At 42.7% G+C, this 25,590-nt stretch overlaps 1 protein-coding gene and 1 long non-coding RNA gene across 2 annotated transcripts in view; one reads left to right on the forward strand and one right to left on the reverse strand.

Annotated features, from left to right (window-relative positions):
* LOC138736369 (uncharacterized) overlaps positions 1-25,590 on the reverse strand; it is a 26,505-nt gene continuing 915 nt past the window's right edge. The window contains exons 2-6 of the mRNA XM_069885769.1: positions 23,383-23,465; positions 12,280-12,394; positions 10,037-10,149; positions 5,590-5,704; positions 1-401 (exon numbers count right to left, since the gene is read on the reverse strand). Of these exons, the coding sequence (XP_069741870.1) occupies positions 226-401; positions 5,590-5,704; positions 10,037-10,149; positions 12,280-12,394; positions 23,383-23,465 (602 nt within the window). The 3' untranslated portion in view covers positions 1-225. The remainder of the gene's footprint in view (positions 402-5,589; positions 5,705-10,036; positions 10,150-12,279; positions 12,395-23,382; positions 23,466-25,590) is intronic.
* Positions 5,596-25,590, forward strand: part of LOC138736370 (uncharacterized) — a 27,728-nt gene continuing 7,733 nt past the window's right edge. Inside the window, exon 1 of the long non-coding RNA XR_011340243.1 lies at positions 5,596-5,915. This is a non-coding gene — a long non-coding RNA (uncharacterized lncRNA). The remainder of the gene's footprint in view (positions 5,916-25,590) is intronic.

A 25,590-nucleotide genomic window follows, 5' to 3' on the forward strand; every position in this document is an offset into this window, starting at 1 on the left:
TAAAGGAAGTATAGGTATGTAATACAGGTGAAAACTAATACAGATGTTCAGGAATGTAATACAGATGAAACAGTACTGTAATACATGTGAAGATTGTAAAACATCTATTGAAACACTGAGTCCGAATGGAGGACATTTAAATGTAGCATTGAGACATGTTATTAATGTTGCTGCTTTCAGTCGATTCTGAGTAATGAAGACCCAGAGTACTTCAATAGGAAGGTATTAAACTCCACACACTAGGCACATGGTCCTGTTGTTGACTTTCCCATGGCCCTTTTCCCGGAGTTCCTTCTCGAAGTCCGCTATCAAGAGAGTCTCCTGTTTGTAATCGTCGAGTACATCTTGACAGCGCTTGGGGAAGTAGTACGATGGTTCCGCACTTACAGCGATGGAGCTTGCTATGAAGAGAGCAAATGGGTTTATGAGCAGCTGTAGGCATACTCTCAGTGGCTTCCCTGACAGCCTCCCCCCACCCCGTGACAATCCGTCAGTGTGTGCTCTGAGCCACACACTGGTTCCTGTGTGGCTGATTCAATCCTCTTCAGTGGGAGTCTCTACTTCCACCAGCCCTCAGGTGCTCTTCCAGATTCAGCCAGGCTATGCCCTCTTCTCGCTAGCCTCTTCTAAACTGGGTTGCCCTCCTGGGACTCAGGAGCGATTACTGGGGCAAAGGTGCTGGAAGCTCCTTCCAAGTCGCAGGGGGAAATCGGCCCATTAAAACTGTCAACCCGGCGATTGAAGGGAGATCCCGCCCCCCCGCAATGACTTGCCATGTGCTGCCGGATGTTCAGCTGCTGAAAAGCGCTGACGCCACTAGAATGAGCGGGCCGGCCATTTTCATTTTCAAATCCCCTGGGGTTGTAACGTAGGCAAGTTTAACTGGGTTCCCTGACTGCCCCTGAGGTAGGTCTGGGACCTGGTTGGATTCCGATGGGGTTGACCAGGTCAGACCCTTTCTAACTGCAGTATAACTGGGGTGCCCGGTTAACCCCGTTTTTACATGCCAGTTTTAAGAGGGCCTACTGCTACCACCAGGAAGGAAGTACAAGAACTTGTAGATGAACACCCAATGTTACAAAATCAGCTTCTTCCCCTCTGCCATCAGATTCCCGAATGGACAACAACCAAGAGACCCAACTGCACTTTTTTTTGCACAAATGGTTTATTTTTAAATACTGTATTTATTGGAACTGTAATTTATAATGTTTACACTTGTAATACATGACACTGCTACTGTGACACAACACACTTTGAGATACATTCTGAATCCAACCAGTCTCTGGGTGAAATAATTCTTTCTCAGACTGTCTAAAACTCATTCCCTTAGTTACACCAGAGGTTTTAAAACTTTTTCTTTCCACTCACATACCACCTTAAGTATTCCATATGCCATCGGTGCTCTGTAAGGCATTGCTTAAGGAGGGTGGAAAGAAAAAGTTTGCATGCCACTGTTTTAATCGTACCTTGTTCTATGCACGGTTTCAGAACTCCAAAGGAAATGGGCCAAGGACCATTTTTCTCAAGCAGAACATTTCAGTAAAAATTGGGCCTAGAACAGTGATTCTCAACCTTCCCTTCTCACCCACATCCCACCTTAAGCCATCCCTTACTAATCACAGAGCACCGATGGCATAGGGATTGCATTTTTTTTGTAATTCTTTATTTATCGCACCATGAACCATATCAACCAATATATTTACAGATACATCTCTTTAAATATTCACAGTGACATTTTCTCTTTTTTCCCCATCCCTCCCTTCCCCCTTCCCACCCCCCTCCAAAAACAGTAAATATTGAACATATAAAATACAATAAAACAATATCTTTATACAAAAGGAATCAAACAAAAAAGGCGTATCATCTACTTATACACATTAAATCTGATCATGTTTATCTTATCATTTTAGGTGGTGGTGGTCCGAGGCCTGCTCTTTCTGTTATGTTCCATATATGGTTCCCAGATTTTTTTCAAACATTGTAACTTTTAAATTTTATGTGATTTGTTTTTTTTCCAATGGGATACACTTAAACTTGGTTATATATTCCGTTAATGCTCTCCACTGTCCACCGTGACAGAGGTGCACCAAAGAAGAGGTACAAGGACTGCCTAAAGAAATCTCTTGGTGCCTGCCACATTGACCACCGCCAGTGGGCTGATATCGCCTCAAACCGTGCATCTTGGCGCCTCACAGTTTGGCGGGCAGCAACCTCCTTTGAAGAAGACTGCAGAGCCCACCTCACTGACAAAAGACAAAGGAGGAAAAACCCAACACCCAACCCCAGCCAACCAATTTTCCCCTGCAACTGCTGCAACCGTGTCTGCCTGTCCCGCATCGGACTTGTCAGCCACAAACAAGCCTGCAGTTGACGTGGACTTTTACCCCCTCCATAAATCTTCGTCCGCGAAGCCAAGCCAAAGTTTATAGTCCTATAGTCCAATGTGGCCATCTTATATCTTTATTTTCATTTCTTTTCCATGCTTCACCACCTCCATCCCCTTTTTTTCCTATTACTGTTTTTGAAGTTTTCCTTTTTAATCTCAATAGATGACAATGAATTTAAGACATGAAATACCCCAACAATCCCCACAAGAAATAACCCTTTAACCCCAAATGAACCTCCCCTCCTTGGATTGCTCCTTGTCCCTTGACGGCAACCACAACCCCCCCTTTCCATTCAGTTTGCGAACTTACTCGCAAGCGTCAACCGATTTCGCAGTGACTATTATTCTTCCCCCCCCCAGAGAACACTATTTTCCTATACATATACCAAAGCTCTCTCTCTTTTTTTCCCTTCTTCCCCCCCTTCTCTTATCCATCTTTAAATCTTTATATATACATTTTCTTTACTTTATATTTATTATATATTTTTGTATATTTTCTTGCCAGTCATCCTTCTTGTCACTCCTCTTCTCCTGTCCTGAAAATGTTCAGCAAATTCTTGGGCTTTCTTTGGGTCTATTCCATTCCCCAGGAATGAATACTTTGAGTACTGCTGGATGTCTTAATATAAAGTTATAACCTTTCTTGATTGTTTTCACTGTGTTGAATTCCTTCCTCTTCTTTAAAAGTTCGAAGCTTATGTCTGAGTAAAAAAATATTTTTTGTCCCTTATATTCCAAAGGCTTATTGTCTTCTCTAACCTTTCTTGCCTGCTCTAGTATGTTCTCTCTTGTCGTTTTACCAATATGGATCTCTGTTTTTGATATGGAGGCGGTTTCGGTACTAGTGCTCTAAGCGCCCTTTCGATTTCTATTTCTTCATGTGAGTCTGTTATTCCCAGCACCTTTGGGATCCATCCTTTTATAAATTCCTTCATATCTGACCCTTCTTTGCCTTCTTTCAGGCCCACTATTTTTGTTGTTTCGCCTACTGTAGTTTTCCAATACGTCAATTTTTTGTGACAATAAATCGTGTGTCTCTTTAACTTCCCTCTTAAATAATTTATCTCCATTTCTACAGCAGCTTCTCGTTCCTCCACATTTTCTACTCTTTTCCCTGTTTCAGTCATGACCAACTCTAAGCTTTGCATTCTGTCTTCAGCTCTTTTCATTTTTCTTTTGATTGAACTAAATTCTAACGATAGCCATTCTTTTAATGAGCTAATTTGTTCTTAAAAAAAGGTTTTATCTAAATTTTGTCCTTCTATTTTACCTTCTTTCCTTTGAAATTCTTGGTCTTCTTCCTCCTCTTCTTCTGTGTCTGTGTCATCTTCTCTTCTCTGTATCTTTGTATCTTCATCCTTCTCTGGTGAGCTGCTTCTGTATCCTTGCTGGGCCTCCAGCTGCTGTGTCTCCTGATGTTGGGCCTCCAGCTGCTGTGTCTTCTGCTGTTGGGCCTCCAGCTGCTGTGTCTCCTGATGTTGGGCCTCCCGCCTCAAGTCGACCCATTGTTGGGCCTCCCGCCGCAGGTCGACCCATTGTTGAGCCTCTCGCTGCAGGCCGACCCGCTGCAGGCCATCCCCCTGCCGGTCACCCCGTTGCTTGCTCATCCCCTTCCCGCCCTTCATTCTCTTTCTCACCACTCTTCTTTTTTTCCTTGTTTGCTTCCTCCAGCTGAACGCCCCGATACTGGGCATCTCTCAGCTGGCCGCTCTGCAATTGGCCGCTCCTCAGCTGAGCCCCCCTCCCGCCGGCGTTAACCTTTTCTTTTGCTTGTGCACTGCGCATGCGCAACTCTTTGCGCATGTGCAGTTGCGTACCTCTTGGCTCTGAGAGCCATTTTTGAAGTTCGCCGGTCGGGAGGACACCGCTCCTCTGGGGACTCACCAACAGTAGAGAATGGCTGCTCCTCTCCAGGTGGCTCTCTGCTCTGATGTGCAGGTAAGGCCTTCTTTCTTCTCTAATGATTTTCCTTCTTCCCTTTTCTCTGTTCTTACTTTTTCTCTTTTGGGTGCCATCTTTTGTCTCTTCACTCTAACTTTATCTTTCTCTTCCTGTATGTTATGTTTATTGAGCTCTGTTTTTTCAAACTTTTTTTTTCTTTTCTCTGGAGAGGGCTGGTTCCACTCGACCAGTCACTACTCCATCACGTGACTCCTCTCGGCATAAGGATTGCTTAAAGTGGGATGTGAGTAGATAGAAAAACGTTGAGAACCACTGAACCTCTGCCCACTGGTTTTAGACCTGGCGAATTATTTCCCCCATCGACCCTTCAAAGTGAAGAAGGAACTCAACAGGTCAGTGGAAAGAAACTGATGTTCGACAGTTTGGGCTGGAATGCCTCAGCCAGGAGCTCTTTATTACTTCCCTCATGAAGGGTTCTCGATGGAAACGTCCACTGTCTCTTACCTGCCTGACTTGCTGAGCTCAGAATCAGAATTTATTCCCATGATCAAGTCATGAAATTCGTTGTTTGCTGCAGCATCATAGTGTAAACATTCATATAAACCACCCTCCAGAAAATAAATAAAGATGGTGCTCTGTGATAAGTCAGGGATTGCTTAAGGTGGGATGTGAATGGAAAGAAAAAGTTCGTAAACCACTGTTTTAATCGTACCTCATTGACTCGTCATGTGCATGGTTTCATGACTCCAAAGGAAATGGGCCAATGACAATTTTTCTCAAGCAAAATATTTCAGTAACATTTAGGTCTAGAGCAGTGATTCTCACTGTCAAAGTAAGGCAGTTCATCCCCTAGTTTTCAAGCATCTGCGGATGTCTTGTTCACTTCTGAATTTTGTCTGTCTCAATCAGTTGCACTCTCACCTTGCTTTCATGCCAAGCCCCTCCATTCTCCCCACATAACCGCAACCTGCCCTCTCCTGGGCAATCAGCGGCGCAAGTGCTCCCCCTGCATGTCCCATGCCCTCGGGAATAACCATCAATTATGCCTTCAGTTCATGGATACAAAGATACAGAGAAGAGAAGAAGATGACACAGGACCCACCTTCATGCCTCAGTGCCCAGTGAGTCTCCAGGGTGGTGTAGAGTGACCCACCTTCATACCATGGAGTGAATCCCCAGGGTGGAATGGAGGGACCCACCTTCATACCTTAGTGTAGAGGGAATCTCCTGTGCATTGTAGACCCACCTTCATAACCATCAATAATGCCTCCAGTCCTTAACACTAGTGTAGAGGGACCCACCTGTACAGACTGCCAGCCGATCACCACTAATATACTGAGTTCTCCACTTATATTCTGTCTCTTTTCCACAGCTTTCAGGCCCTCGAGACCTCCTGATGAACTGGAAGTCATAACCCTGTGAAGATTGAACTAAAATTAATGAGGGCTTCTCTGCAGATAAAGAAACTGCTCCCATTAAAATGCGATCAGACTCGGAGAGCTCTCAATGCCCCGCTCACTGATCAAGGGTGTGGAACGGAATGTCCAGGGTCGCTGAGGTAACATGTGTCTTGTGAGTGAAGAATCGGCACTTCTTCAAGGTTTCATTTCCTGTCTGAAACCAGCAGGTAATTTAATGTGTGTGTGTGTGTGTGTGTTGTGTGTGTGTGTTGTGTGTGTGTGTTGTGTGTGTGTGTTGTGTGTGTGTGTGTGTGTGAGCGGCAAACCACTACTACACTGTCATTGGCTGCTATTGACTGGACACGCCTCCCGAGACCAATCCTTGCAGGTAACCCCTTTCCCTTTGCTTTCCTCAGTTAGATATGGATGGTTGTTTAATAGTATTCCAGTCTTTAGCTATTAAAAGCCTGATGGTTTCATTACTCAGCCTTTGTGAATTATTGACGGTCCATCAGCATTTGTGTTCTGTCTACAGTAAATGCAGAAAATAAACTCCCTCATTCATTTTGTCCTCCTATTCTCTGGCAGACAGCATTCAACTGATCAAACATCTCTTAGATTGTTCCCTTTCTGACCCACTCACCCTTAGTTTCCAATCTCAGGCATTTTCTGAAGTCACGCTGACTTCAGGGCTCCATAATCCCCCCCAAGCTTTCCCACTGAGAAACCTTCTGTATCCGCTCACTTCCAATCGGATGTCTGTCAATACTGTAGCCTGGCTTCTTTTGTACTAAGCTCGAAAGGGATGTGAATCAATCTGACTCCAGGATCACTACAATTGTGTAGAACCTTGATGATGTGGCCTCTGTATGGTGTGTACAATCTCCTCACCTTCAACAGTCTGAGAAAAAGGGAGAGGTTGAGCAGGCTGGGACTTTATTCCTTGGAGCGCAGGAGGGTGAGGGGTGATCTCATAGAGGTGGACAAAATCATGAGAGCATAGATCAGGTTAACACAGGGAGTCTTTTGCCAAGAGTAGGGGAATCGGTAACTAAATGATTTAAGGTGAGATGGGGGTATAGAGATTTAATAGGAACCTGAGGGGTAACTTTATTTTTACACAGGAGGTGGTGGATATATGGAATAGGCTGCCGGAGGAGGGGTGAAACACGAAAGTCTGCAAACATTGTAAAAACACAGAAACGCTAGAGAAACTCAGCCAATCTTGCGACGTCCTGTAGGGTGGCCATTTCCAAAATGGAGGACATGCACAGTCAGTGTCAGAAGCTCTCTCAGCGGGGGAGGGGGGTGGTGTGTGGGAGGCTTAACTGCCACGAACCTTCGTGCACCACTGTCACAGTTCCCCCTCACCACACACGTGCCATTGATTCGCATGGCCTATAGATCCGGAACGTCGCATTTAACAGGTAAATGCCCTTTCTGCCCCTTAATTTGACCCCCATTTGGGGGTGTAGAACAAAAGTTCTCAAAAGCTGGACTGTCCGGCATAAATCCAGACATCTAGATACCTTAAGCTACCTTAATGATAGTGGGGAGGTCATGAAGCATATAAGGATAACCGAGGAGGTAGTGATGGCTGTGTTGAAAAAGATAAAGACCGGACAAAATATTCCCAAGGACACTCAGGAAGGCTAGTGGACAGATAGTGGGGCCATTAACAGAGATATTTAGGATGTCACTGGCCACGTGGGTAGTGCCAAAGGATTGGAGGGTGGCGCCTGTGGTCCAGCTGTTTAAGAAAGGGTCTAAATGTAAACCTGGGAATTATCGGCCCGTGAGTCTGACGTCTGTGGTGGGTAAGTTGATGGAAAGTGTTCTGAGGGATGGTATTTACAAATATTTGGAGGTACAGGGATTGATAGGGAGTAATCAGCATGGTTTTGTCAGGGGTAGATCATGCTTGACATACCTGATTGAGTTTTTCGAGGGGGTTACAAAAAAGGTTGATGAAGGGAAAGCTGTGGATGTTGTCTATTTAGACTTTAGTAAAGCTTTTGACAAAGTTCCCCACAGGAGGTTAGGAAAAAAGGTGGAGGCATTAGGTATAAATGAGGAGGTAGTGAAATGGATTCAGCAATGGTTGGATGGGAGATGTCAGAGAGTACTGGTAGAAAATTGTTTGTCCAATTGGAGGCTGGTGACTTGTGGAGTTCCTCAGGGATCGGTCTTCGGTCCACTATTGTATGTTATATATATTAATGATCTGGAAGTTGGGGTGGAAAATTGGATAAGTAAGTTTGTGGATGATACAAAGATTGGTGGTGTTGTGGACAGTGAGGAAGATTACCGTAAATTAAAAGGTGATTTAGGAAGGCTGGAGGTGTGGGCTGAGAAATGGCTGATGGAATTTAATACAGATAAGTGTGAGGTGTTACATTTTGGAAAGGCAAATCTAAATAGGTCATATGCATTAAATGGTAGGCTATTGAGATGTGCAGAGCAACAAAGGGATTTAGGAGTGATGGTAAATAGTACCCTCAAGGCTGATACTCAGGTAGATGGTGTGGTGAAGAAGGCATTTGGAATGTTGGTCTTCATAAATCGGAGTATTGAATTCAAGAGTAGGGAGGTTATGATGAAATTGTACAAGGCATTGGTGAGGCCAAATTTGGAGTACTGTGTACAGTTTTGGTCACCAAATTATAGGAAAGATATAAACAAAATAGAGAGAGTGCAGAGAAGGTTCCGAGAATGTTGACAGGATTTCAAGGTTTGAGTTACAGGGAAAGGTTGTGCAGACTGGGGCTTTTTTCTCTGGAGCGTAGAAGATTGAGAGGGGACTTGATAGAGGTGTTTAAGATTTTAAAAGGGACAGACAGAGTAAACGTGGATAGGCTTTTTCAATTAAGATTGGGGGAGATTCAAACTAGAGGGCATGGTTTAAGATTGAAGGGGGAAAATTATAAGGGGAACACGAGGGAAAATTTCTTTATGCAAAGGGTGGTAGGGATGTGGAATGAGCTTCCGACAGACGTGGTCGAGACGGGATCATTGGTTACATTTAAGGAAAGACTGGATAGTTACATGGATAGGAGAGGACTGGAGGGGTATGGACGCTGGTCAGTGTGACTAGGAGGGTGGGGATTTGTTACGGCATGGACTAGTAGGGCCGAACTGGCCTGTTCTGTGCTGTAAGTGGCTATATGGTTATATGGTAAGTGTCCATAGGAGAGAAAGATACATAACCAACATTTTGAGCCTGAGCCCTTTGTCGATGAGGTAGATACTACTGCAATATTTATGGGGGGAAAAATAATGGAATTTCTGTGTAAACTACAATCACAGCTTTCTTGCTTAACTCGGAGCTGTCTGTGTGGAGTTGGCAGGTTCTCTCTGTGACTGCGTGCATTTTCCCATTTCCTCACACACCGCAGAGATTGCAAGCAGGGCTGTAGCTGGAGGGTGTTAATGGGAAATGGGGGAGGATGAGATCTGTGTCAATGAGTGTGTGGTAGTGGCAGCTGCCAGGCCTTTTTCACTGTCTGAAGATACTCCCTGGACTTGAGGTACAGGGAAAGGTCAAATAGGTCCGGACTTTATTCCCTGGAGCGTCGGAGTTTTGCCAGAGGTACACAAAAATATTGGGGGATGAGACAAGAACCAGAGGACATGGGTTAAGGATCAAATGGGAAATGTTTAAGGGGATCATTTGGGGGAATTTCTTCACACAGAGGGTGGTGAGAGTACGGAATGAGCTACCAGTTGAGGTGATCAATACGGGTTCGATTTCAATATTTAAGAAAAATTTGGATAGGATCATGAATGGGAGGGGCATGGTGGGCTAAGTCTGGGTGCAGGTTATTGGGACAAGGCAGAATAATATGACACAGATGAGATGAGCCATACCATGCTGTAGTGTTCTAAGTTTCTGCTGTTCTCTGGTAGTGATAACTTCTGTGATTTGAGAGAATACTTTCTCAAAGGTTACCTAATTAGTATAGCATGGTAACAGGCCCTTTAGGGCCCACGAGCCCTCGCCTCCAAATTACTCCCAATTGATCTATTACCTCGGAATGACTTTGATCAGTGGGAGGAAACCGGAGCACCTGGAGGAAACACACGCAGACATGGGGAGAACGTACAAACTCCCTACAAAGAGCGGCGGATTCGAACCCAGGCCGCTGGCGCGGTAACAGTATTGCACTAACCACTATGCTGACTGCGCTGGTTTCTGAGGATGGTATTTTCACATCAACTTATTACTCAACCACATTGAGAAAGACTCAGGGAGGGTTACTGACACCCAGGAGCTGCAGAATTCCCACCCATCAGCGGCGCAGGGGGCCTTCGCTGAGGCCCATTACCATGCGCGACGCAGCGTCCGTACCTTGTTGCACATTGGTTTACAATAGCGGGTCTTGTTCAGGGTCAGACATATCAGGCCTCCGTTAGCAGGGACAATGGGGAAGCTGCAAATCTTCGGGTTGACGTTCTGACAAGCTGTAATGAAAGTACAAATATCGAAGAAAAATCAGCATTTGCAAACAGCGGAAGGGTACGGAATCACAATTACTCCCTGACTTACGACCGTAGCGGACAGAAGGATTGGTCGTATCTCGGAATGGATGCATGTCGGAATCAATGCAGTTTATGTTGTATTTGAGAAGCAATAACAGGGATTCAGGGCACGTAAGAACCAAAAGGTGCATACTTACCTTGTTAGATGGTGCCCCGGGGTCCTTAGGCTGAGTGTGGCCATTTTGATTCCTGTGCGCATGTGCAAGTCTTCAGTAGGCGAATGCACAGGTGGGTTCATGTCTAAGAGTCCGGATGGCACACGCGCGAGAGTTAAACGCCCTAATGATATTGAATTCGTGCCCTTAACTCTTGCACATGCGCCAACTCAACTCCAGGATGCGAACCGCATATGTGCAAACCGAAGACTCTTGCATGTGCGCAGGAATCAAGATGGCCACACCCAGCCTACAGAGCCCAGGGTAAGTCCTCACCTTTTGGCGCTTGTGCGCCCTGTATTTATGTTACAGTTTGTCAAATACCTATAAACTGGGTAAATTTTTATATATTTTAACAAACTTTCGGCCGTACATGCAGAAGGATGAAAGTCGTAAGGCGGAGAGTTCCTGTATAGTAACACTCTGATATACATTTATAAATTCTGATGGCTCAGTGTATGGTTCGCCTGGGGCCCAGCTCCTACCCTCCCTTTAACCTCTGGGTCCAATTTCATATGCTCATTTAAAACCCAGCAGACCCCACTTCCCACATTCCCTTTAATCTTCTCCAAACAAATGCAGATTATTTCTCCATTTGGATCATGTGGGGAAAGAGAATCCACAGAAGAAGTTGAAAATCTGGTCCACTCGAGGATTGGGCCGGTCCAGACTTTGGGATTTTCTGGATTTTCGGGCAGTTCTTTAAGGGGGAATAAAGAAGAGATGAGCTGGCCACTGTGACAGAGGTGCACCAAAGAAGAGGTACAAGGACTGCCTAAAGAAATCTCTTGGTGCCTGCCACATTGACCACCGCCAGTGGGCTAATATCGCCTCAAACCGTGCATCTTGGCGCCTCACAGTTCAGCGGGCAGCAACCTCCTTTGAAGAAGACCGCAGAGCCCACCTCACTGACAAAAGACAAAGGAGGAAAAACCCAACACCCAACCCCAACCAACCAATTTTCCCCTGCAACTGCTGTAACCGTGTCTGCCTGTCCCGCATCAGATTTGTCAGCCACAAACGAGCCTGCAGCTGACGTGGACATTACCCCTCCATAAATCTTCGTCTGCGAAGCCAAGCCAAAAGACAAATACAGCACGCTTCATTTATCGAAATGAGCAGTTTTTAGAGTAAAATAAAAATGCTGCGGTGCATCTGTGGCGCTTATGCACGCACGCGTAAATTTAAAAAGTTTGAGTTTTTAAAATTCGCGGACATTCTTGATTTCTGGCACTCGGATTTTTGGACTTCTTCTGCATACCCTTGAAGTCATTGCCCTACTAGTAATGCCAAAACACCACAGTTCGTAGGAGCAGAAATAGGCCATTCAGCCCATTGCATCTGCCCTGCCATTTAATCATGATCCATTTTCCCACTCAGCGCCATTGCCTGGCCTTCTCCCCATAACCTTTGATGCCCTGGCTCATCCAGAATTTATCAATCTCTGCTTTAAATACAGTCAATGACCCAGCCTCCACAATTCCACAGAACTAACCCCCCCCCCCCCCAACCGGCTGACAAAATTCCTACTCACCTCTGTTCTAAGTGGACCCTTCAATCCTGATGTTGTGCACTTTCGTCCTGGACACTCCCACCATGGGACACAACCTTTCTCCATGCCTTTCTATATACAAAATTATTTAAATTCCTGCTACCTGTTTGGTTGAACAGATAGATACGAACCCCAGAACTTTGCAGAGTTCAACCCATGATCCTATAAGGTTGTAGTTCTGAAAGAAACTTGGGTTCTCTTGGAATGTCACATAGAAACAACATGTATGGATGGCCCATCCCAACCAATCTCATGCAACTAGGGATGGGGGACATAGGTACAGGCAGCAGGAGCTGTATCAACTGGGATCGGACGCCGAGATTTTGTGGACGTCAAGGCCGATACCTTTCATGCGGATAGATCTCAATTTGTCAGTAGCAGTCTGCAACATCTTGTAGAGCTCACTGTGTTCTTCAGCCTCCAGGCTCTCCGTGACGTTTTTCGAACAGTTGATCAATGTCTGCAGAGGGAATGGAAATCATTGTTGGATGTAGACGTGCAGACAGCGTCGGGCACCAGGTTCCACCCTCTCTGCCCGCGCTGCCCATGTGGAGTTTGCACAATCTGCCTGCGACCCTGCAAGTTTCTCCTAGCTACTCCGGTTCCCTCCAACACCATAAAGGGGGGGTGGGATCATTGGCTGTTGTCAATATTCCCTTGCGCGTGGATGAGGAGCAGGATCTGTGGGGAACTGATGGGAATGTGGGGAGAGTCATGCAGATAGCACAATGCCTTGAGAGGGCCAGCGATTGGGACCCGACTGGGGTTTGAATCTCGCACTGTCTGTGAAGAGTTCGTACGTTCTCCCCGGGTCTGTGTAGGTTTTCTCTTTTTTTTTAAAATTTTTTATTTTTCACACCATAAATCACATTAGCCATGATACACACTTTTTCCTTTTCACACATATACAGTGACATTTTCTCCCCCCCCACCTCCCTCCTCCCAACCCACCCCCCCTCCCATCCATTTAAGGTATACAATCTAGGATACATTAAACCAGTCAGACAATGTTGTCACTCATCAAAAATACACCAGAAATTCTACTGAGTCCATTCTTTTCTTTCCTTTTCCTTCCATCAACTTAGGTAATGATTGTCCCCGGTAGGTTTTCGCTATTGTATTTAATGTAAGGCTCCCATATTTGTTCGAATATTTCAATATTATTTCTTAAACTATATGTTATTTTTTCTAATGGAATACATTTATTCATTTCTATATACCATTGTTGTATTTTCAAATTATCTTCCAATTTCCAGGTTGACATAATACATTTTTTTGCTACGGCTAGAGCTATCTTAACAAATCTTTTTTGTGCATCATCTAAGTCAATTCCAAATTCTTTATTTTTTATGTTACTTAGGAGAAAGATCTCTGGATTCTTTGGTATATTGTTTTCTGTTATTTTATTTAATATCTGATTGAGATCTTCCCAAAATTTTTCTACTTTCTCACATGTCCAGATTGCATGAATTGTTGTTCCCATTTCTTTTTTACATCGAAAACATCTATCAGATACTGTTGGGTCCCATTTATTTAACTTTTGAGGTGTAATGTATAGTCTGTGTATCCAGTTATATTGTATCATACGTAGCCTCGTATTTATTGTATTTCTCATCGTTCCAGAGCATAATTTCTCCCATGTTTCCTTTTTTATCGTTATATTTAAATCTTGTTCCCATTTTTGTTTAGTTTTACCATTTGTTTCCTCATTCTCATTTTCTTGCAGTTTAATATACATATTTGTTATAAATCTTTTGATTATCATTGTATCTGTAATCACATATTCAAGGTTACTTGCCTCTGGCAAACTCAAACTGCTTCCTAATTTATCCTTCAAGTAGGATCTCAATTGGTAATATGCCAGCGCTGTATCTTGAGTTATATTGTACTTATCTCTCATTTGTTCAAAGGATAAGAATCTATTTCCTGAAAAACAATTTTCTATTCTTTTAATCCCTTTTTTTCCCCATTCTCTAAAGGAAAGGTTATCTATTGTAAAAGGGAGTAACTTGTTTTACGTCAATATTAGTTTTGGTAATTGATAATTTGTTTTATTTCTTTCTACATGAATCTTCTTCCAAATATTGAGGAGATGATGTAATACTGGAGAACTTCTATGTTGTACCAATTTTTCATCCCATTTATATAATATGTGTTCAGGTATCTTTTCCCCTATTTTATCTAATTCTAATCTCGTCCAGTCTGGTTTTTCCCTTGTTTGATAAAAATCTGATAGGTATCTTAATTGTGCGGCTCTATAATAATTTTTAAAGTTTGGCAGTTGTAAGCCTCCTTGTTTATACCATTCTGTTAATTTATCTAGTGTTATCCTCGGTTTCCCCCCTCTCCATAAAAATTTCCTTATTATTTTCTTTAACTCCTTGAAGAATTTTTCTGTCAATTGTATTGGCAATGCCTGAAATAAGTATAATATCCTTGGAAAAATGTTCATTTTAATACAGTTTATTCTTCCTATTAGTGTTAGTGGCAAATCTTTCCAATGTTCTAAATTGTCCTGTAATTTTTTCATTAGTGGATAATAATTGAGTTTATATAGTTGGCCGAGATTTTTGTTTATTTGTACACCTAGGTATCTTATTGCCTGCATTTGCCATCTAAATGGAGATTCCTTCTTAAATTTTGAGAAATCCGCATTATTCATAGGCATTGCTTCACTTTTATTTACGTTTATCTTGTAACCAGACACTTCTCCATATTCCTTCAATTTCTTATATAATTCTTTTATTGATAGTTCTGGTTCTGTTAAGTACACTATAATATCATCCGCAAATAGACTGATTTTATATTCCTTGTCTTTTATTTTTATTCCTTTTATATTATTATCTATTCTTATCAATTCTGCTAGTGGTTCTATAGCTAACGCAAACAATAAAGGTGATAGTGGGCATCCCTGCCGCGTTGACCTGCTTAAGTTAAATTGCTTTGATATATGTCCATTTACTGTCACTTTCGCTAACGGTCCCTTATATAATGCTTTAATCCAATTAATATACTTCTCCGGTAAACTGAATTTTTGCAATACTTTGAACAAATAATTCCATTCTACTCTGTCAAAGGCCTTCTCTGCGTCTAAAGCAACTGCTACTGTAGGTGCTTTATTTCCTTCTACTGCATGAATTAAGTTAATAAATTTACAAATATTGTCTGTTGTGCGTCTTTTTTTGATAAATCCAGTTTGGTCTAAATTTACCATTTTCGGTACATGCTCTGCTAATCTGTTTGCTAATAGTTTAGCTATTATCTTATAATCTGTGTTTAGTAAAGATATTGGTCTATATGACGCTGGTGAGAGTGGATCTTTCCCTTGCTTTAGTATTACTGTAATTATTGCTGTTTTACATGAATCTGGTAAGCTTTGTGTTTCATCAATCTGGTTGATTACATCCAGGAAGGGCGGAATTAATAAGTCTTTAAATGTTTTGTAGAATTCTATTGGGAATCCATCCTCTCCTGGTGTCTTATTATTTGGTAATTTTTTTATTATCTCTTGTATTTCTACTATTCCAAATGGTTCTGTTAATTTATTTTGTTCCTCTATTTGTAGTTTTGGTAGTTCAATTTTAGTCAGAAATTCATCTATTTTCCCTTCTTTCCCTTCGTTTTCAGTTCGGTATAATTGTTCATAAAATTCTCTAAAGTTTTCCTTAATTTCTTTTGGATTATATGTAATTTGTTTGTCTTTTTTCCTTGATGCCAATACCATTTTCTTTGCTTGTTCTGTCTTAAGCTGCCTTGCTAGGATTTTGTGCGTTTTTTCACCCAGTTCATAATATTTCTGTTATGTCTTCATTATATTCTTCTCCACCTTATATGTTTATAGTGTTTCATATTTTATTTTTTTATCCGCCAATTCTCTTCTTTTAGTTGTATCTTCCTTCATTGCTAATTTTTTTTCTATATTTACTATTTCCTTTTCCAACTGCTCTGTTTCCTGATTATAGTCCTTCTTCATCTTGGTTACATAACTTATTATTTGCCCTCTAATGAATGCTTTCATTGCATCCCATAGTATAAACTTATCTTCCACTGATTCCGTATTTATTTCAAAATACATTTTTATTTGTTTTTCAATAAATTCTCTAAAATCCTGCCTTTTAAGTAACATGGGGTTTAATCTCCATCTATACATTCTTGGAGGGATGTCCTCTAGCTTTACTGTCAATACTAAGGGTGAATGGTCCGATAGAATTCTAGCTTTATATTCTGTTTTTCTTACTCTATCTTGCATACTAGCTGATAACAAAAATAGGTCTATTCTTGAGTATGTTTTATGTCTAGCTGAGTAATATGAATATTCCTTTTCTTTTGGGTGTTGTTTCCTCCATATATCGAAAAGTTGCATTTCTTCCATTGATTTAATTATAAATTTGGTTACTTTGTTCTTTCTGTTAATTTTTTTCCCAGTTTTATCCATATTTGAATCCAAATTCAGGTTGAAATCCCCTCCTATTAATATGTTCCCTTGCGTATTTGCTACCTTCAAAAAGATATCTTGCATAAACTTTTGATCTTCTTCGTTAGGTGAATATACATTGAGTAGATTCCAAAACTCCGAATATATTTGACATTTTATCATTACATATGTCCCTGCTGGATCTATTATTTCCTCTTCTATTTTAAATGGCACATTTTTACTAATTAATATAGCCACTCCTCTTGCTTTTGAATTATACGATGCTGCTGTTACATGTCCTACCCAATCTCTCTTTAATTTCTTGTGCTCCAATTCAGTTAAGTGTGTTTCTTGCACAAATGCTATATCAATTTTTTCTTTTTTCAGTAAATTTAGCAGTTTCTTCCTTTTAATTTGGTTATGTATTCCATTAATATTTAAAGTCATATAGTTCAACGTAGCCATTTTATACTTTGTTTATCTTCCCTTTCCATTTTTCCATCATTACCTTTCCTCCTTTTCCATTTCTGTTTTCTTATTTTAAACCCTTTATAAGACAACATACCTAAAACATCAAACATTTTCCTTATTCTCCTATTTAAAACTTCTTTAGCCCCAATCTCCCCTTCCCCTCCTGAGTTGTCCTTTATCCCTTGTCGGACAACAACATCTCCCCACTCCATTTGGGTTTGCGAATTCACTCGCAAGCGTCAGCTGATTTTGCAGTGACCGCAACTCCTCTCCACCCAGCCCCCCCCAGAAAAGATTTCACTTTTCATATGTAACAAAGGTCACTCTTTTAGTTCCCTCCTTATTCCCTCTATTCCATTTCCTTCCCTTATTAATTCTTGTCTATACTATCTATATTTTCCTCTAAATACGGATACATTCACATATGCACATTATACATATACACACTTATACCTCTTTACCCACATACATATAAATCGTGGTCATTTTTACTCTCATTACACGTCTTCATCCCTCAGTCTATTTTGTAATTGTTCTGCAAATTCTCGTGCTTCTTCTGGATCTGAGAATAGTCTGTTTTGATGTCCTGGAATAAATATTTTCAATACTGCTGGATGCTTTAGTATAAATTTATACCCTTTCTTCCATAAAATCGCCTTTGCTGTATTGAACTCCTTTCTCTTCTTTAGGAGTTCAAAACTTATATCTGGATAAATGAAGATTTTTTGCCCTTTGTACTCCAGTGGCTTGTTGCCCTCTCTTACTTTTTCCATTGTCTTCTCCAGTACCTTTTCTCTTGTAGTATATCTTAGGAATTTTACTAAAATAGATCTTGGTTTTTGTTGTGGTTGTGGTTTAAAGGCCAATGCTCTAGTGCCCTTTCTATTTCCATTTCTTACTGTAGTTCTGGACATCCTAGGATCCTAGGGATCCAATCTTTTATAAACTCTCTCATATTCTTGCCTTCTTCATCTTCCTTAAGGCCCACTCTCTTTATGTTATTTCTTCTGTTATAATTTTCCATTATATCTATTTTCTGAGCTAACAGTTCTTGTGTCTCTATAACTTTTTTTATTAGATTCCTCTAATTTCTTTATTAAGTCCTCTACCTCCATTTCTACTGCTACTTCCCGCTCTTCCATCTTGTCCATTCTCTTTCCCATTTCTGTTAAGGTCAAATCTATTTTATTCATTTTCTCTTCTGTGTTGTTTATTCTTCTTCTTAAATCATTAAATTCCTGTGTTTGCCATTCTTTAAATGACTCCATGTATTCTTTAATAAGAGAAAGTATATCCTTTATCTTGCCTTTCTCTTCTTCTTCTATTTCACTGTACTCTTCCTCTTCCTCTTCTTCTTCCTCTGGGTTGGCCATCTGTTGTTTCTTTGTTGCCCTTTTCTTCTCTTCTTTCTTGTTTTCATTGTCTTCTGTGTTCTCCTCTTGCTGCAGGTGTTCTGCAGCTGTCGTTGCTGGCTGTGGAGATCGACTCCCCAGCTGGTCACCCCTCCCGTCGGTGTGTTTTTTTTTCATGTGCGGTTGCGCACTTTTACTCGGCTCAGCGAGCCATTTTTGTAGTCCACTTTCTACCGACCTGAGGGAGCGGGTTTCTCTCTCCACCGCGGGCTTCTTCGAACAGGTAAGGCCTTCTCCTTCTTCTTCCGTTGTCTTCTCTTCCTCTCTTCTTACCGTTGGTTTCGACTTTTCTTTTTTCGTCGCCATCTTCTTTCCACCTTTATACTCACTTTTTTTTAACTTTTATTTCTGTGCCTTTGTGTTTTCCTTTGTTTTTTTTTACTTTTCTGGAGAGGGCTGGAGTTCACCGTCCGGCCACTACTCCATCACGTGACTCCCCCCCTGTGTAGGTTTTCTCCTGGGGCTCCGGTTTCCTTCCACCGTTCAAATCGTACCGGGGGGGGGGGGTTGTAGTTTAATGGTATAAATTGGTCAGCATGGTCCGAAATGGCCTGTTACCGTGTTGTATGTTCAAATTTAAATGGGATGTTGTAGGATTGATGGAAGTGGGGCATGTGGGCTTCAGGGCAGACTTGATGGGCCAAAGGTTCTGTATCCATTTTGTCAATGACTTTGTGACCTTTGAACTCCCAATAGATGCACCTTAACTCTTCACTCCCTGACTAGTTGCCTGGAAGAGGGGGCTGTTCATAAAGTCACGTACCAAGCCAATCATCAACCACGAGCACACAGATTCGATGTTACTCCCTGTTTTAATTCCCCTGAACATTTCTCATCAACTCCACTCAGATTCCACCACTCACCACTCATCTACACATTGGAGTAATGCACAGTGGCCCACTCACTCCACCAACCCACCCATCACTGGGAGGAGCACCGAGATGGAGCCCCTCCAGTACATTCCCTTTCCAGCACGCCGCGTTCAACATCTCTGCTGCCGTCATTTCCACGATCACGAACAAGAGTTCATTACTGCATGCATGCTCCCCCCCCCTCCCCTTCCAGCATTCTGAAGGGCATTGTCGTCAAAAGGGTTGATGTCACCCAGTGCGGTAACTCATGGTGCCAAATCCCCCACTCACCCATGGATATTGAATGAGTTGCAACATTATTAGTAACAGAGCAGAAGGATTTTTCTCCTTCTTTTCCTTTAATTACTACTTCGTTCTCAAAAAATGATATTGATTTCAGTTCACAAATACTAATGACCACAATATTGTCACTAAAACACAAAATTTGATGAAAGCAGCGTCTATAAAACACCAGCATCAATGAAAACGATAGCGCGTGCTGGTAGCGTGTGCAGACGGAACCATTGAAGTGTTGTTGCATTGGGGAATAATGACAGCTCTGACCAGAGTGTGCTCGAAGGTTCAAAAAGCCATGTAGGTGTATTGATACATATAAGCTGGGCTTCTGAAAAATGCTTTTGCTGTTTTAACAGGGATATTTTTATAAAAAATAAATTTCTGCTGAAATCCTGCATCCCCAAAATTCTACAGACAGTCATTTTGGTGTCACCCCCTTTGATGGTGTCACCCAGTGCAGTCCGCACTCTCCCCACCCCACTGTGATGCCAGCGTCGAAGGACCTGCTTTCTCTTCAGCTCCTGAGTCCACCTTCACCACAGACTCGCTTCGCCCGCGACTGCGGGGAGATGCACTTCTTCCATCCCTCCCTTCCAGAGACCCAATCACATCTCCTCATTCTCAAGGAAGACACAGCAGCACCTAAATTTTGTGAGGAGGCTGAGGAAGGCAAAGCGACTGGCCCCCAGCTTGATGACCTTTTACAGGAGCACAGTTCAGAGTGTCCAGTCTGGCTGCTTCATTGTGTGGGACAGTAGCTGCAAAGCCCAGACCGGAAGGCAAGACAGAGAAGATCACTGGGATCCCCCTTTCCTCTGTAGATGACATTTACTAGAAGTCAATAGGGCTTATTGAATTATGGAAGACCCTTTCCCTCGAGCACACATAAGGTCAACATGCAACCATTAAAAAGGAGGTACAGGAGCATCAAAATCAGGACTGCCTGGCTGGGAAATAGCTTCTTCCCACAGGCTGTGAGATTGATGCAGTAAAACCATGTAAACTATCCTAAATAGATACTGGGTATATTTATTTTGATTTTAAATTGATCTTTATGTACTGTGTATTTTTGTGTGTGCAGAGTCACTGTTTCAAGGTTGTATATCAGAAGACAATGAACCTGAAGTGTAGTCTCCTTTTCTCCGGGTGACAGAGATGAGGTGACCACTTTGCAGAACATCTCCATTCAGTTCGCAAAGGTATCCCTGTGTGTCCAGTTACCTACATTTTAATTCTCTGTTACTGCCCTGACCTCTCTGTTTTCACCTTCCAAGACTAGCATGGTTAGCAGAATGCTATTACCTCACCAGCAACTGGGTTCAAATCTTGTGCTGTCTGTAAGGAGTTGGTACGTTCTCCCCGTGTCTATGTGGATTTTTCCTGGATACTCTGATTTCCTCCCATTTACTGAGACATTTCACATATGTACTGAGCTCAGAAGGCTCCAATCACCATTGTCACTGCACCCACTGTATTTGGGGTCACGTCTTTGTCGGCTGTGAAGATTAGTGACCCTGCAGCCCATACTCACCTCACGTTTTGTCAGGGCCATCTCCTGAGAAAGCGTTTCACTGCACCCTCAGGCACAGATGGTTTTGTGGATCTGGACTGAAAGTGGCCAAATTATTTCTTTATGTTGAATGCTAGAAGGATGTGGGGTGTGAGGAGATTTACAACCATAGCGGAACAGATAATAAGGACAGGAGTAGACTGACTGGTCAAGTTTATAATCATCTGACTGTACATATAGAACCAGATAAAAGAGCATTTCTCTAGACTACAGAGTGCACATGTAATACATAACATGAATTGATAATAATCACCTATATACATTGATATAATATCTCTATCTATCATTCTATCTATCCCTATCTCTTTCCATCTCTCTCTCCCCCTCTTTCTCTCTCTCTCTCTCTCTCTCTCCCTCCCTTCTCTCTCTCTCTCTCTCTCCCTCGATAGATAGATACCGGAATTATTTCCTTGGATACAGGACCGTTCATCAATCACACAGCCTGCTGGAAAAGCTATTCCCCAGTCTGGCCGTCCTGATTTTGACGCTCCTGTACCTCCTTCCTGATGGTGGTGGGTCAAAGATCCTGTGAGCTGGATGGTAGGGATCCTTAGTATATTGAATGTGCTCCAATATTCATCGCTCTCATCTATCCCAGTATCGTACCCTCACTCTCTCCTTACACTCCTTGAAGTTTTTGTCCTTCTGAACAGATTCAGCACCTCATCTTCCACAAACTTCTGCAGCAGAAAATTCAGAATCAGAATTTATTGTCGTGAACATGTCACAAAATTCTTCAGGTTCTCCACTGTCTCAGTGAAGAAAATTCTCCACGCAGCCTGCTGGCTGGGACAGGGACCATGTCTTCACACACCCTGTAATTGTAACGCTATTGAAATACTCCTTATAATCCCAATAAAGTCACACTGACCTAGTGTTAACCCAAAAGGGAGAGATCATCCCTGGCAATTGGAGAACTGATTGAAGCATGTTGTTTACATTTCACAGTTCAACAACAGCACTTCCCACTCATTTAGGTTTGAAAATGGTAGGAACAGTAAAACCTATGGGGATTGGTAGATAGGCGAGTTTTCTGGTTGCTTGAGACTCACTCTTACAATGCCCAACACAAACACCTGCGTTAAGAATAAACAGTTTGAAAGGCAAAAATGCTACACTGTACTTACACGGAACAAACTTCCCTTGCATGAATATATAAACCTTTAAGCATTTTACTTTATTTTCGGTCTCATTCTTTGAGTCTGCAGGTTCCTCCCCCTCATGGAACCGCCCGAAAGATGAACAATAACATTATAGATAATTAATTCCCCCCCCCCCACCCAAGTTTACAGATAAAGTCTCTGACCGGGGCAACTCTTACTAAGCAGGGATAAGCAGGCATTTTAAGAGAGTCACCCCAACAGGGAGCGGCATCAACCAACTCTTCATCCTGGGTGATGCCATTTTATTCAAACACAACTTTATTCAAACAACTGCTATGAGCAAAGCACAACCAAGGCCCTCCTCTGGCTGAATATTTGCTCTCATCTTCACCAAAGGTCTATGTGTTACTTCAGAGAACATTTGCCACTTTAAACTTTTATTTATTTTAATTCTATTTATTTATTTTCCTTGCTGGTTGCTTGAGGTTCCTGCTTGCTTGAATTCTGGATAATAGTGATTTTACTGCCATTCAAATTAAAAACTCTGTTATTTTCATGAAAGGGAATAAAAACTTACAATTTTGTGATTTTCTCTACGGGATAGATAGACTCAGGAACTTCCCCAACTAGACATTAATGTTTTTTTAGACAGCAATGTCGGAAAAATCGATGAAATATTTAACATAAATTAACATAATTACTCACCTTGTGGTTGTTTACACTGCACTCCTTGTGTGCCTTAGACCCAGTGCTTTTAGGTGGAGTACCGTGGCCTGCGTCATCAGCTGGACGTCGAATTCATGAGGTGAGTTTTGCAGTGCGATTTACGCTGCAGGCTTCCCCTAAAAAGTTGTAGGGGTCCTGCAGAATAAATCGCGGTGCAGGAATTGACTAAAAATTCCTTTTTAGACGGCCTGTGTAGTGGCAAATTTTGTCAATTGTGCCAATACAGACCTGCAGTCTAAAACCCCTAATTGTTGCATCAGAACATAGCGGTTTGTATGAACAAGTAAAACGTTGCAACACTTTGACTGGTCCCAGCCATTGTGATACGAGCCCCTAGGGTGAATGTCATTGGCATCTCAGCTCCATCTATTGGATCTGTGGACCTCAAGACCCCCTGATTGAGTCAAGTCAAATCAAGTTTACTGTCATCTGATTGCACAAGTATAACTCGGCGAAACAGCGCTCTCTGGTCCTCGGTGTAAAAGAAAACGTGCAGACCTAACACACAGATTAGACAAATAGTTAATGGCACTGTTCTGTACCTCACCGCCAGTCTCCAATGCCTGAAGATAATCAGTATCAAATGCACTAATAAAACTCTTACCATTAGGCTGCTTTTAAGTTTTGTGTAGATATCAGCGTCAATATCAGTCTGACATTTGTTTGTCTCCTTCATTAAAGATGCACCTAAAGCAAAAGAGGGTATTTCAACAAACTTCAAAAAAGGCCCAGAATATTCATTGGCTATGCCTGGCAGACTATGTGTATTTGGTGCATTACAAAACCCACCCATATTATGAAGGGGCAGTGTCTTTGTCCTCCCCAATACGTTCAGTTTCTGACCCAGTTAATGTACAAAGAAGGATGTAGACAGGATGCAGAGGGCATTTAACCGGATTGGAAAATGTCTTATGAGGCAAAGTTAGTAGAGCTAGGATTTTTCTCTTTGGAGCAACAAGGATGAGAAATGACTTAATAGACGTCTACAAGATTCTGAGAGGCGTAGATGAGGTGGACGGCCAGCCCCTTTTTCCCAGGGTGGGAGTAGCAAACACCAGAGGACACCTGTACAAAGTGAAGGAGATAAAGTTTAGTGGAGATATCAGGGGTAACTTTTTTTTAACACATCGAGTTGTGGGTGCATGATGTATTGCCAGGCATGGACGTCCCAATTCCTGCACTCAAAACTTTGATTTATCACAGCCTGATGTTTCCTGCAGCCGTCTACTATCTCTCTGCAGATTTGCTCCTCCAATTCTAGCTGACTATAATGAGTGTGGCCATACCTTTTCTCGTTCCTCAACTCCACCCATATGGCCTCATTAGATGAGGCCTCTGGTCTGTCCTTCCTGAGCATAGCTGTGATATTTTCCCCTACGAGCAATGCTGCTCCTCCCCCTTTCCTTCCCCCCCCCCCCCCCCCCCCCCCCCCCCCCCACACACCTCCTCTCCCCATTCTATCATGTCTGAAGCAACAGAAGCCTGGAACTTTGAATTGCCAATCCTGCTCCTCTTGCGACCAAGTTTCACTACTGGCCACATGTCATAATTCCATGATCTAAGCTCGTTTGTCTGTCCTACAACACCTCTTGCACTGCAATAGATGCACCTGAGAACATTTCCACCACGTTCAACCCGTTGACTTCTAACTGTGCATCAACTTTTCTCTCCTACACTCTGACACTCTGGTTCCCCTCCCCTGCAAATCTAGTTTAAACCTGCCTGCAAGGATATTAGTGCCCTTTCAGTTCTGATGCAAACTATCCTGTCAGAACAGGTCCCACAAGAGAGCCCAATGATCTAGAAACCTGAAGCCCTCCCTCCTACACCATGTCTTTAGCCACGTGTTAAGCTGCGTTATCCTCCTATTTCTAACCTCACCAGCACATGGCACTGGTAACAATCCTGAGATCACTACCCTGGAGGTCCTTCAACCTAGCGCCTTAACTCCCTGATCTCTCCTTGCAGGACCTCCTCACCCTTCCTCCCCACGACATTGGTCCCTACATGGACCATAACATTTGGCTGCTCACCCTCCCTCCTGGGAATGCTGTGAATGCGATCTGAAATATCATGAACCCTGGCACCAGGGAGGCTACATACTCGATCCCTTCCAAAGAACCTCTTATCTGTCCCCCTAACTATTGGAATCCCCTATCACTACAGCTCACCTCTTCTCCTCCCTTCCCTTCTTAGCCACAGGATCAGACTCTGTGCCAGAGACCTGATTGACGTGGCTTGTGCATGGTAGGTCGTCCCCTTCAATGGTTCTCAATTCTTGTATTCAGAGGAACGCCCACAGGGGTGCCCTGCACTGCTTGCCTGTTACCTTTCTCTCTCCTAACTGTCACCCATCTACCCTCCTCCTGCCCCCTAGGTGTGATAGTGTCCCTGTAACTCCTGTAATTCACCCCCTCTGCCTCCCTAATGATCCGGAGTTCATCCAACTCCAGCTCCAATTCCTTAACTCGACGTCAGGAGCTGGATGTACCTCGCAGATAACCCACATCTTGCAAGGTGAGGTAGATAGGAGGCAGATAGAATCACTATATTGAAGAGAATTTGGAACATAAGAACTAGGAGCAGGAGTCGGCCATCCGGCGCATCGAGCCTGCTCCACTAGTCAATGAGATCATGGCTGATCTGATGATCGGCTCATCTCCACCGACCTGCCTTTTCCCCATCTCCCTTAGTTCCCCTACTATGTAAAAATCTATCGAACTTGGTCTTAATATATTTACTGAGATTTGTCTCCATTGCTTCAATGGGCATGGTTCTAATGGAGGCAAACGATATTAGTGTAGATGGGCAA

The sequence above is a fragment of the Narcine bancroftii genome, chromosome 6, assembly GCF_036971445.1.
Source record: "Narcine bancroftii isolate sNarBan1 chromosome 6, sNarBan1.hap1, whole genome shotgun sequence".
NCBI classification, from domain to species: Eukaryota; Metazoa; Chordata; class Chondrichthyes; order Torpediniformes; family Narcinidae; genus Narcine; species Narcine bancroftii.